The following is a 12,087-nucleotide window of genomic DNA, read 5'->3' on the forward strand; positions in this document are numbered from 1 at the left end:
TATGGTTGTCCCTGACTTAACAGATATATGTGCACATGCACCCTAGCCCTAGGCCCTGGTCTATATCGAGGGTCTGTAAGTTTCTTAGGAAGTGCACCATTTGAAATGGAACTAGGTAGTCCCTTGTGCTAGGAAAGGTCTCACCAGATTATTGGACTTGGAAGATAGACATATCAGGCTTCGTGTCTCTGGATACAGTCTGAAGTGTTTGTTTGTTTGTGAGATTCTCAGGAAGACTGCATTGGGGGATAAATTTAACTTAATTACTTTAAAATTTTTTATTTATAAAATGGAAACACTGACAAGACCATATGATAAGAGGGGTACAATAATTAAAAAAAAATAACCAGCACACTGCTCAGCTCTGGCTAATGGTGGAGTGAGGGATTGAACCTGGGACTTTGGAGCCTCAGGCACGACAGTCTCTTTACATAACCATTATGCTATCTACCTTCCACTCAGTTTTATTATTTTAAAAACATTTTGTTTATTTCTTTTGGAGACAGAGAAATTGAAAGGGGGGAGATAGAGACCTCCAGCACCGTTTTGCACTGTAATGTGTGTGCTCTGCCAGCTATGCCACCACCTGACCCAGAAGAATAACTTTTTCTCTGAGATGTTAAGGGAAATAGGAGTTAGTCATCGGGAGAGGGAAATACAGCTGCAGAAACTTCGGTGGGTGAGCGAGCATAGCAATGTGGGAGGCTGAACAAATTATCCTTAGTTCAAAGGACAGTGTCTGCTACACAGCAGGTAGTCAACAAATATCTGTTGGTTAGCTATTAACTCTAAGGAATATGGTACTTAGTGTCTCCTTTATCTTTAGCATTAATTAAAGAAACAGAGTTAAGTATGTTATGTTCTTGTGCCAGCAGTAAAGCTCACCTGGACCGTGTGCCTGTTTTGTAACATGCATGGCCCAAGTCTGAACCCCATCGTCATCACTGGGGGGAGTTTCAGTGCTGTGCTAGCTTTTCCTCTCTCCCTCTGTCTCTCTCGGTCTGAAAAAAGTCGGCTCCAAAAAGTCAAGCCCTCTTGTCAGTCACCTCCCCGCCAATACCATGGTTTTTTGTTTTTTTTTTTTCCTTTGAAGGAGTTCACACTAAATATACAAATGTTTATTAAAATACAGTGGTGTTGTACCAATGGTGTAAAACACAACGGTGTAATATCACAAGTGGTATTAACAGGCTGCTACTTTTTCAGTTCTTAAAAATTGTTTATTGTTTTAGTGAAAGTTGTAAATTTTAAGGTATACGATATGTTTTTCCATGTATGGCTAGTTTATTTATAGTGGACTAATGGCTCTGGAAAGTAGCCTAATGTTTGGAAAATTCAAAGACAAATAGAGAGTAATTGGTAGATGAAGCAGTTAAGAATAAGTAGCATAATTTGATCTCAAGCCTCCCACTTTTCAAAGATAACTACCATAGTTCTCACAAGACTTAGAAACAACTTGCTTGCTTCTGATATATTTTTTTCGAGTTTATGTGTATCTGTTCTACATATGCATGAAACCATCCAGTAGTTGTCTTTCATCTCTTTAGTTACTTCACTAAGCATAATCTCCCCCAGTTCCATTCATTTTGTTACAAGGGACACAACATCATCTTTTTTTATTGCAGAATAGCATTCTATGGAATATATATCCCATAATTTCTTTAGCCAGTCATCTGATGATGGGCATGTACACTGCTTTCAGTCTTTGGCTATTGTGAATAATGTAGCTGTGAGCATAGTGGTGCATATGTCCCTTTGTATTAGTGTTTGAGTGTCCTGTGGCTAAATGGAAGGAAAACTTTCAGTTTCTCTCTATTCAATATGATGTTGGTTGTTGGATTGCTGTATATAGATTCTGCTAGTTTGAGGAATTTGTCATTTATCCTCACGCTTTTTTCATGTTTTGATTCTGAAGGGATGTTGGATCTTGTTGAAGGCTTTCTCTGCATCTATTGAGATAAGCATGTAATTTGGGTATTTCCTTTTGCTAATGTGAATCGCATTTATCGAGTTATGTATATTGAACCAGCTTTGCATGCCTGGGTCAGATCCCACTTGGCTGTGTTATAACTTTGTGGATGTACTTTTGTTGTCAAGTTGCTAGTATTTTGTTTAAGATCTAAGCCTTGGATATTTGTCCGTAGTTTTGGTTTTTGGTTATCTCTCTATTTTTGTATCAGTGTGATGATGAATTCATAGAAGGTGGAGAAGATATTCCTTTCTAAAGTAGAGGTGTTAGCTCTTCCTTGAAGGTTTTGTAGAGTTCATTTGTGAAACTATCTGGACCTGGCCTTTTGTTATTGGACAGACTTTTGATGACTTCCAATTCTTTGATTAAAATTGACCTATTACTGTTTTCTAGAACTTTCTGGCTCAGGAAGCATAAACCTTCAAGGAACTCATCCGTTTCACCTAGGTACTCTAGTTTGGTGGCATAAAGTTGTTCATGAAAATTTCATATGGTGCTCTGGACATTTGTAGCATCTTGTTGTGATCTCTTTCTTTCTTTCTCACCTGTGACTTGTAAGGCTTCTCCCCTCCCCCTTTTGTTTTCCCGTCAGTCTGGCCAAGTGCTTGTCACCTTTGAAAAGAACCAGCTTGTCACCGTTAAAAGAACCAGCTTTTAGATTTATTAATTTTAAGCATTTTTTGTTTTATATATCATGAATTTCTGCTCTTCTTCTTCTTCTCCTTCTCCTTCTCCTTCTCCTTCTCCTTCTCCTTCTCCTTCTCCTTCTCCTTCTCCTTCTCCTTCTTCTTCTTCTTCTTCTTCTTCTTCTTCTTCTTCTTCTTCTTCTTCTTCTTCTTCTTGCGTTTGCCCTTCTTCCGTAGCCAGTCAACAGCGTCAGGTTGAAAGTTGTCAGGAGCTGCATGTTGCTGGCTTTGAAAGTGACTGGGATCCATGTGGATTCAGTCGGCTAGGAAGGATCGTCAGTTTCCCCAATGAATGGGGACTCACGGGGATGCACCACGAGAAGGTCGATCCAATGCATCCCTGCTCTAATTTTTATTATTTCCTCCTTTGATTGACGGGACTTCCTTGCTCTTCCTTTCCTAGTCCTTTAAGATATTCAGCTAGATTACATTATTTACTTGAGCTTTTTCTTGTTTCCTAACGTATACCCACCTTGCCATTAGTTTCCATCTTAGTGCTACTTTAGGGTATCCCAAATATCCTGGTAGCTCATATCTTTATTCTTTTCCAACAACATCTTATTTTCCCCTTTGACCCAGTAGATGTTAAGTAGAAGACTGTTAAGTCTCCATATTTTGGGACTTTTGCTAGCTTTCTGGTTCTTGTTAAATGCTAATTTAATTCCACGGTGGTCAGAGAGCATGGTCAGAATGATTTCAATGTTGTTTTTTAATTTTTTTATACTTATTTATTCCCTTTTGTTGTCTTTATTGCTTTATTGTTGTAGTTATTATTGATGTCGTTGTTGTTGGATAGGACAGAGAAAAATGGAGAGAGGAGTGGAAGACAGAAAGAGGGAAAGAGAGACACCTGCAGACCTGCTTCACCACCTGTGAAGTGACTCCCCTGCAGGTGGGGAGCCGTGGGCTTGAACCGGGATCCTGACGCTGTCCTTGTGCTTTGCAGCACGTGTTCTTAACCTGCTGCGCTACCGCCCGGCTCCCCTATTTCAATGTTTTTAAATTTATTGATGCTGTCTTTGTGGCCTAGTATGTGATCAGTGCATGAGCATGTTTCATGTGGAGTGCTGGCTTTCATTTTATAGGGAACAACACAAAATTTGTGCATGGAAAAGGTTAACAGAGATGTCTGCCATAACCCCTGCCTACACAAAACATGGACCTTCCTTATCCTCCTGACTCAAGGAAAACACTGCAATTTCAATTATTCTTTTTTTTAAAATTATTGTCTTTATTTATTGGGTAGAGACATCCAGAATCTGAGAGGGATGGGAGTGGGTAAGAGATAGAGACTTGCAGTCCTGCTTCTCTACTCAAAAAGCTTTCCCCCTACAGGTGGGGACCTGGGACTTGAATCCAGATCCTTATGCATGGTATCATGTGTGCTCAACTGGGTGTGCCACCGCCTGGCCCCCATTTCAATGATTTTTTTACATAAGCTGTCAATCTGCAGAACTATCTTCTCACTATAGAACACCTGATCATCAAATTTCTGAAAACAAAATTCACAGTTTTTTAAAAAAATATTTTATTAGTGATTTAATAATGATCGCCAAGAGTGAGGGATACAATTCCATTCAGTTCCCACCACCAGAGTTCTGTATCCCATCCCCTCCATTGGAAGCTTCCTATTATTTATTCCTCTGGGAGTATGAACCCAAGATCTTTATGGGGTACAGAAGGTGGAAGGTCTGGCTTCTGTAATTGCTTCCCCACAAGGGTGCTGACAGGTCAACCCATACCTCTAGCTGGTTTCTGTCTTTCCCTAGTGGGATAGGGCTCTACGGAGGTGGAGTTTCAGGGCACATTGGTGAGGTTGCCTGCCAAGGAAGTTAGGTTAGCATTATGGTACATCTCCAACTTGGTAGCCGAAAAGCATTAAGATATAAAGCAGAACAAATTGTTTAATAACTTGAAACCTAAAGTTAAGAGTACAGCAGATAAGATTTGGGGTCTCCTTTTTGGAAGAAGCCAGGAGGTTTATATTTTAGGTATATTCTGATGGGCCTATGACATTTCTAATTTTTGCCTTGGCTGGAGAGCTAACCTACAGGTGGGTTAAAAATATTGTCTGGGAGGATTGTGTCAAAGTAGGGAATAGGACCCAGAAAGCTGGATCAGGACAACCTATATAATTCATACTTCTTAAGTTCAAAACATATCTTTAGAAAACTGTAAATTTTTTGGTGTACTGAACTAAAGTAAAAGACTCTGGAGTGGGGGGAGGATTCAGGTCCTGGAACATGATGGCAGGGAGGGCTTAGTGGGGGTTGAATTGTTATGTGGAAAACTGGGAAATGTTATGCATGTACAAACTATTGTATTTTACTGTTGACTGTAAACAATTCCCCAATAAAGAAACAAACAAACAAAATAAAAATCACCTGTAAAAATTTTAAAGATATATTTTGGACTTTACAACTTTGAATTATGTAGGCTTTTGTTAGAGAGAGTAGAATAATGTTTCTGTTATTCTGAAAATAGAGTATTGTAACTTGGAAATAATATTTTCTATAACACAATGTCTGTTTCTCTGTTCATTTTCCACTCAAATATGTTTAATTACAATACACATCAGAAGCTTACTGAAATTTTGTATAGCAGTGGTATAACAAATAAAACTTATTTTCAACAGATTTATCATTAGTTTATAATACTGTAGAATCAGGGATGTTCCTTTATTCCTCTCTATATGTGTAAGATCTACTTCACCCACCACCATAACTCCCTTGCTGCCTCCCACCAAAACTACATCCCTATGCGTTCCCCCTCCTTTCTCCTTCCCCACTGCTAATTAACATAGGTCTCACCAAGTATAGGTGTCCATTTTGTTGTAAAACTTATTGTAGTATGAAAACTAGTTGAGTAAAATATGATTTTTTAAAAGATTTCCTCCTTAGTTAATGTGAGCTACTCTGTATATAATGTGAAGAAATTAACTGCCAGACTTCTAGCAACTGATTCATTTTCTTCATGACTCTGGTAACTTAATCTTTTCAGAACTGGATCTAATGGAAAAAAACACAATAAATGAGACTTAAAACCTAATCTCAAAAATAAAGAAATAGGAGCTCTGCTTCCCCAGCGCCCTGCCCCACTAGGGAAAGAGCGAGACAGGCTGGGAGTATGGATCAACCTGTCAACGCCCATGTTCAGCGTTCAGCGGGGAAGCAATTACAGAAGCCAGACCTTCCACCTTCTGCATCCCACAATGACCTGGGGTCCATACTCCCAGAGGGATAAAGAATAGGAAAGCTATCAGGGGAGGGGATGGGATACAGAGTTCTGGTGGTGGGAATTGTGTGTAGTTGTACCCCTCTTATCCTATGGTTTAGTCAATGTTTCCTTTTTATAAATAAAAAAATTTTTAAAAAGTAAAGAAATGACCAAAAAAATAATTATAGACAGATGGAAGCCTGAAAGTTAACTAAGCAAGTGGAATTACAGGCATCTCACAATGCTTAGACCTCATTGCATCATCAGATCGAGAACCCATGTGAGAACCTTGTGGCAATAGCTTGTATTTGATTTATTTATATACAGTAACTTATACCTTTGTGGGTTTCATAAATTAGAAGCTGTCTTTACCTATGCCCTAATTCAACATAAACAGCATTTGAATTGTCTGTTTTATGAGGAATTCCATCAGTTGCCTACGGAACCATGAATCTAATTCTTATTTAGGGGATGGAAAAATGACTCTTTGATGCTGGATTTTGACATATTAAAAATGCTACTTTTGTGATTGTTTTTATCAGTTTGTTTCTCCAGAAGTGAATCCCTTGCAACTAGTTTCCATATTTTTTCTTGGAGAGTTAAACAGGGTATTTCCTTAAAATTCTTTGGGATTTCTTGGTTATCTTTCACTCATTGCAGATCTAAATTTGTATTTGTTCTTTTTCCTTTTTTATTTGATTTTTTTATTATCTTATTTATTTATTGGATAGAGACAGTCAGAAATCAAGAAAGAAGGAGGCGGAAAGGGAGAGAGACAGAGAGACACCTGCAGCACTACCTCACCACTTGTGAAACTTTCCCCCTGCTGTTGGGGACTGGGGGCTTAAACCCGGGTCCTTGCGCATTGTAACATGTGCGCTCAATCTTTTCCGCCTCCACCCTGGGAGATTAGTGATATTTTCCCTGAATACTTCTCTCTCTTTTCTGGTCTCTCTCTCTCTCTCTCTCTTTCCATTTTAGCATAATTTTCTTGCTTTCCCAATGGCAGCCGAATGATCAAAAAATCTAACACACAACATTTAATTTAATTTTAAGTCTGGTGTTGGGGAATAAATTTAGAGCTTAACACATATGAAATACTTTTGAGTGGCTTCCCACAGTCCATTTTTTTTCTTTTTCTTTCTTTTAGAGAGGAAGGAGGGAGAAAGATGGGTACGAGATGGAAAGAGAGGGGAGAGTTTTTAGTAGCGATCCATGCGGCACTGAGTATCATCGATGGCCCTCCTAGGGTGTGCTGGGACTTGAACATGGGGAGCTGCCCATGGTAAGGTACATAATCTACCAGGTGTGCTGTCTTCTGGACTTAAGATTGCGATATATTTACCACATATATTTGTGTATGCGTATACACATGTATATGTTTGTATATATGCCTGAGTATATTTATTTTTACTATTTTTTTGAAAAGTCTTTTTACATTATCTTTATTTATTGGATAGAGACAGCCAGAAAACGAGAGGGTAGAGGGAGATAGAGAGGGAGAGAGGCACCTGCAACCTTGCTTCACCACTCATGAACCTGTCCCCCTGCAGGTGGGAAGCGGGGGCTCGAACCTGGGTCCTTGTGCACTGTCACGTGTGCTCAACCAGGTGTGCCTCAACCAACCCCACATTTTACTATTTTTGTTGTTGTTGTTGTCAAGTGGACTTTGCTGCTCCAGGCCAGCCTTTCAGTTTTCTATTTGTTGACTGACTTTAGTTAGCCAGGCAGAGAAAGAAGGAAGGAGGCCATAGCACCAAGGCTGTGCTGGCTTTGAACTTGGGTCACACATGGCAAAGGAGCACACCTTTCCAATGAGGTTTTGTTTTGTTTTTGTTTTGCCTCGTCCAACTGTTTGAGCTACAAAGACAGATAGAGACAGAGGGATAGAGAAAAAGACGTAACAGCGCCGGCACTTTCTTCAGTATAGCATCAGCCGGCCTTGAACTTGGAACGCCCCCAGGAAAAAGCAAGTGCACCGTGCAGTGATCTATGTGGTTGTTTGTAATATAACATTTTAAAACTACTTTAGGGAAGAAGTAGGACTAGAGGATGCTACTCAAGAAACACTCTTCAGGGAGGTAGTTCACCAGGTGGAGCACATGCCTTCCATGTGTGAGGCCCAGGTTCTATTCGAAGCACCACATGAGAGCACCAGAAAACGGGCAGGACTCCATGGGTGGTGCAGCTGTGTTTTACTCTTCCTTGAAAAACGTGAGCTAAGATTTAGATCATGTGGGAATGTAAATAGGTTGAACCCTTGCGGGAGAATGTCTGGAAATGCCGCAGAACATTAAAAATAGACCTACCCTATGATTTGGCAACCTTCTCCTAGGCATCTATCCAAAGAAAACAAAAACACATGTGTGCACACTTGCGTGTAGCAGCACCCTTTTTACTAACACAAACATGGAAGCAGTCCTGACCTAATAAGCGGCTAGGAAAGTTGTGGTATATGTACACAGTGTAATACTACTCGGCTGTTCAAAATGCTCCAGTCCTCCCCTTTGCCTTATTTCGGATGCTAAGTGAAGCAAAGAGCCATAAAAAGAAAGAGGAATACGAAATGATCTCACTTATAGGTGGAACTTTAGCAGCAAGGTGATAAAGGCAAAACACAGATTGATACTTGGATTAGACTTGGTCAGTTGCAGTGATTACTGTAAAAAATGGCGACTAATCCCTAGCATTGCAAAAACGGTATCATCTGTTTTCCATCTACACCATGCCTCGGCCTCGCGTGAGCTTAATGTGCAGCTTGGCGATACGAGAATCGGCATGAAGCCCAGCCAGTCTATCTTGGCGTTACTCTCGATCACACTCTGTCATTTCACGAACATCTCATAAAAACTGCAGCAAAGGTGGGCGCGAGGAATAACATCATTGCAAGACTGGCCAGCTCCTCATGGGGTGCGAGCACTTCCACACTACAACCATCATCTCTGGCATTATGCTATTCCACTGCAGAATACTGTGCCCCAGTATGGTTCCGTAGCCCCCATGTCCACTTGGTTAATTCCAAATTATATTCCTCCATGAGGATAATTTCTGGAACCATCCGTTCCACCCCGGTTCCATGGCTGCCAGTTCTTAGCAATATCGCCCCACCAGATATTCGTCGGGATGCGGCATCATCTAAGTTCATTTCCCACGTCTACGCTCGACCAGACCTGCCAATATACGCGGATATCTTCGCCCACCCTGTCCAACGCTTGACGTCTCGTCACCCAATCTGGTCCCCTACACCTACACTGAACTTCTCTGTTCCAGACTCTTGGAAATAGAGTTGGCAGTCAGCTGAGGTAAAGAACAAACACTTCATAACAGACCCCTGCAAGCGTCAACCCGGCTTTGACCTAGCACGTTATGACTGGGCCCTCCTCAATCGCTATCGAACAGGCCATGGCCGGTGCACCGCTATGTTCCATCGCTGGGGAGCCAGAGACGACCCGAACTGCCCCTGCGGCTCCAGACAGACTATGACCAACATAGTCAACGACTGCCACCTCTCCAGATTCAAAGGAGGTCTCGAAACTTTACATCAGGCTCAACCTGACGCTGTTGACTGGCTACGGAAGAAGGGCAAACGCTAGAAGAAGTGAGGCCAAGTATTCCAGAGAGAGAGAGAGAGAGAGAGTGTGTGTGTGTAGGGGGTTGAGTGGGCATTCATGACCTAATGCACGATGGTGGAGGAAGACCTGAGTTGATGGTAGGAGTGGTATGCAGACATCTATGGCAGAAAGATGAAAAATTTTCACTCGTGACAATTGCTCATAAACCATTACTTCCCTAATAAAACAAACAAACAAACAAATAGAAGTAGACCAGGGAGGTGGCTCAATGATATGTACATAAGAAGTTCATAATTTGGTCCCTGCAATACATTAAAAACAAGGAGAAAGAAGAAGGAGGAGAAGGAGAAAAAGTAGAAGAGGAGGAGGAGGAGAAAAGAAAACACTTTCCTGTTTGCAGAATGTAGTGACTTTTGTAAAAGATAATCTACATTCAAATTTTACCTGTCAGCACTCTCTAAACTTTTCAAATGTTCAGGTTCTCCTATTTGCTATCTGAGGATAAACTTATTTGCATTTTCTACTACCTTCCTTAGGGCTATCTGCATTTCTTTATTCCTTAAACTGTAAACAATGGGATTAAGCAAAGGTGTCAGCACTGTATAAATCACTGCCATCAGCATGTCTGCACCAAATGAATCACTGTTCTTAGGTCTCAAGTACACAAACCCAGCAAATCCATAGTGTATGCACACCACAGTCAGGTGGGAGGAACACGTTGAGAAAGCCTTATACCTTCCCTTGGCAGAGGGCATCTTCATAACTATAAACCCAATGAAGACATAAGAGACCATGATTAAAATAAAGCTTCCCACCAGCACAAAGGCAGAAAGTATAAAAATAGTCACTTCATGATAGGAATTGTAATCACAAGCAAGGGAGACAATAGGAGTGATATCACAGAAGTAGTGCTGGATGATGTTGGAGTTACAGAAAGACAGGTTGAAGATAGTGATGACGACACACAGAGAGACCAGGAACCCAACTATCCAAGAGGCCAGCATGAGCAGAAAGCAGACTTTAGGGGTCATCCGGAGGGCATAGTGCAATGGATTGTGAATGGCCGTGTACCGGTCATAGGACATGGCAGCCATGATGAAGCAATTATTTCCTGAGAAGCCAAAAAAGAAAAACATCTGTGTGGCGCACTCAGGAAGAGGGATGGTCTTGCTGTGTGAGAGCAAGTCCACCAACATTCGAGGAATGCCCACCATGGTGGTGCAGGTTTCTGAAAAGGACAGCCCACAGAGGAAAAAGTACATGGGTGTGTGCAGGTTGTGGCTGAGCTTGATGGCCGCCATGATGGATGCATTAGCAGTCAGGATGGTGACATGGGAGAAGAAGACCAGCACAAAGAGGAGGACTTGGAGGTCTGGGAAACTGGAAAAGCCCCACAGAAGGAAAGTCCTGACTGTGGTGTGGTTGCCCATCTTCCTGCTGGGCAGCAAGTTTCTCTCAGAGATGGAGAGGTTCTTACGATTAAGATTCAGATGATTGTATAGAAATCCTTCAGCAATGAAATCACCTATCTTTAGTCATGATGGTCATCTGGCCAGTTTAATCTTCTTTTTGTAGAAGATTCTGAAAAGGGGATATGAAATGCACTGTATTAAAGACACGTTCTGCTGCCAGAGTAATGATAAAGATTCTGGTAGATAATTGTATATAAACTGACCTAAATACTCTTTTACTCTACTTATAAAATCACCCCTACTCTTTTTTCCACAAAGATCTGCAGGCCAGCGAAATATGTGTCAAATGTTTCTTCTCATCCACTGGTATTTGTGATGCAATATTGAAAATAAATAATTTTTTGTACATGTGTGTATGTGATCTAATGATATGTTGGCACACAGAAGTGCCAGTAACCTAGGTAGGGAATGTAATGATTCAGCAATTTAAATGATTTTGAATCATTATTACTTTTTTTTTTTTACACTAGGGAGAGACCTTAAATTCTTCAGAAGAATTTCCTCAAAAAGTAAAAAATAGAACCATCCAGCAATTACACTTCATATATTCATATAAATATATGAAGAATATATATAAATATATTCATATAAATATATATATTCATATTAATATATTAATTTAAATAAATTTAAAAAAACATAATCCCAACAAGATATTTGCAGCCCCACATTCCTTCAGCACTATTTATGATACAACCTAATGGGTAAGGAGAGTGTGATACATATACATATATATTCAAACAAATCGGCTCCAAAGATAGTAATTAGGACAATGATTTGACCACATCATTTGATTTAACATATCACTTTTATTTTTTGGCTCTCTTCCCAGGTAATAATCGAAGTGTGGCATGTATAGAAGCATATAAATTCAAGTCCTGGAGGACTTAAAATTCTAAAACATAATAAAATGATTTAAAATGAACAGGTGTCCATTATAATTTGGATTATTACTTGGATTCAACAGAATTGTGAAGGCACTACCTCACTTGAGAATGCCATATACTACAGTTTATCTCCTAATGAATTTGGGGGTTTTAAAAGAACCTCAAGCAAATTTTCAGCAGGTGTACTTAAAATTGTTCTGTTTTGAAGTACAGAGCTGGATGAATTAATCCAGATTCCTCAATTTATATTTCTATTTTGATTGATTACTCATTAAGCTTACAAAC

At 40.2% G+C, this 12,087-nt stretch overlaps 1 protein-coding gene across 1 annotated transcript; it reads right to left on the bottom strand.

The window, feature by feature from the left end:
- Nucleotides 1-9,845: 9,845 nt before the first annotated feature.
- LOC103117680 (olfactory receptor 10Z1-like) lies at nt 9,846-10,873 on the bottom strand. The gene has a single exon (XM_007527790.2). It carries the CDS (start codon nt 10,871-10,873, stop codon nt 9,935-9,937), a length of 939 nt encoding a protein of 312 aa, XP_007527852.1. The 3' UTR covers nt 9,846-9,934.
- Nucleotides 10,874-12,087: the final 1,214 nt, after the last annotated feature.

This window comes from Erinaceus europaeus, chromosome 17 (assembly GCF_950295315.1).
Source record: "Erinaceus europaeus chromosome 17, mEriEur2.1, whole genome shotgun sequence".
In the NCBI taxonomy this organism is placed as follows: Eukaryota; Metazoa; Chordata; class Mammalia; order Eulipotyphla; family Erinaceidae; genus Erinaceus; species Erinaceus europaeus.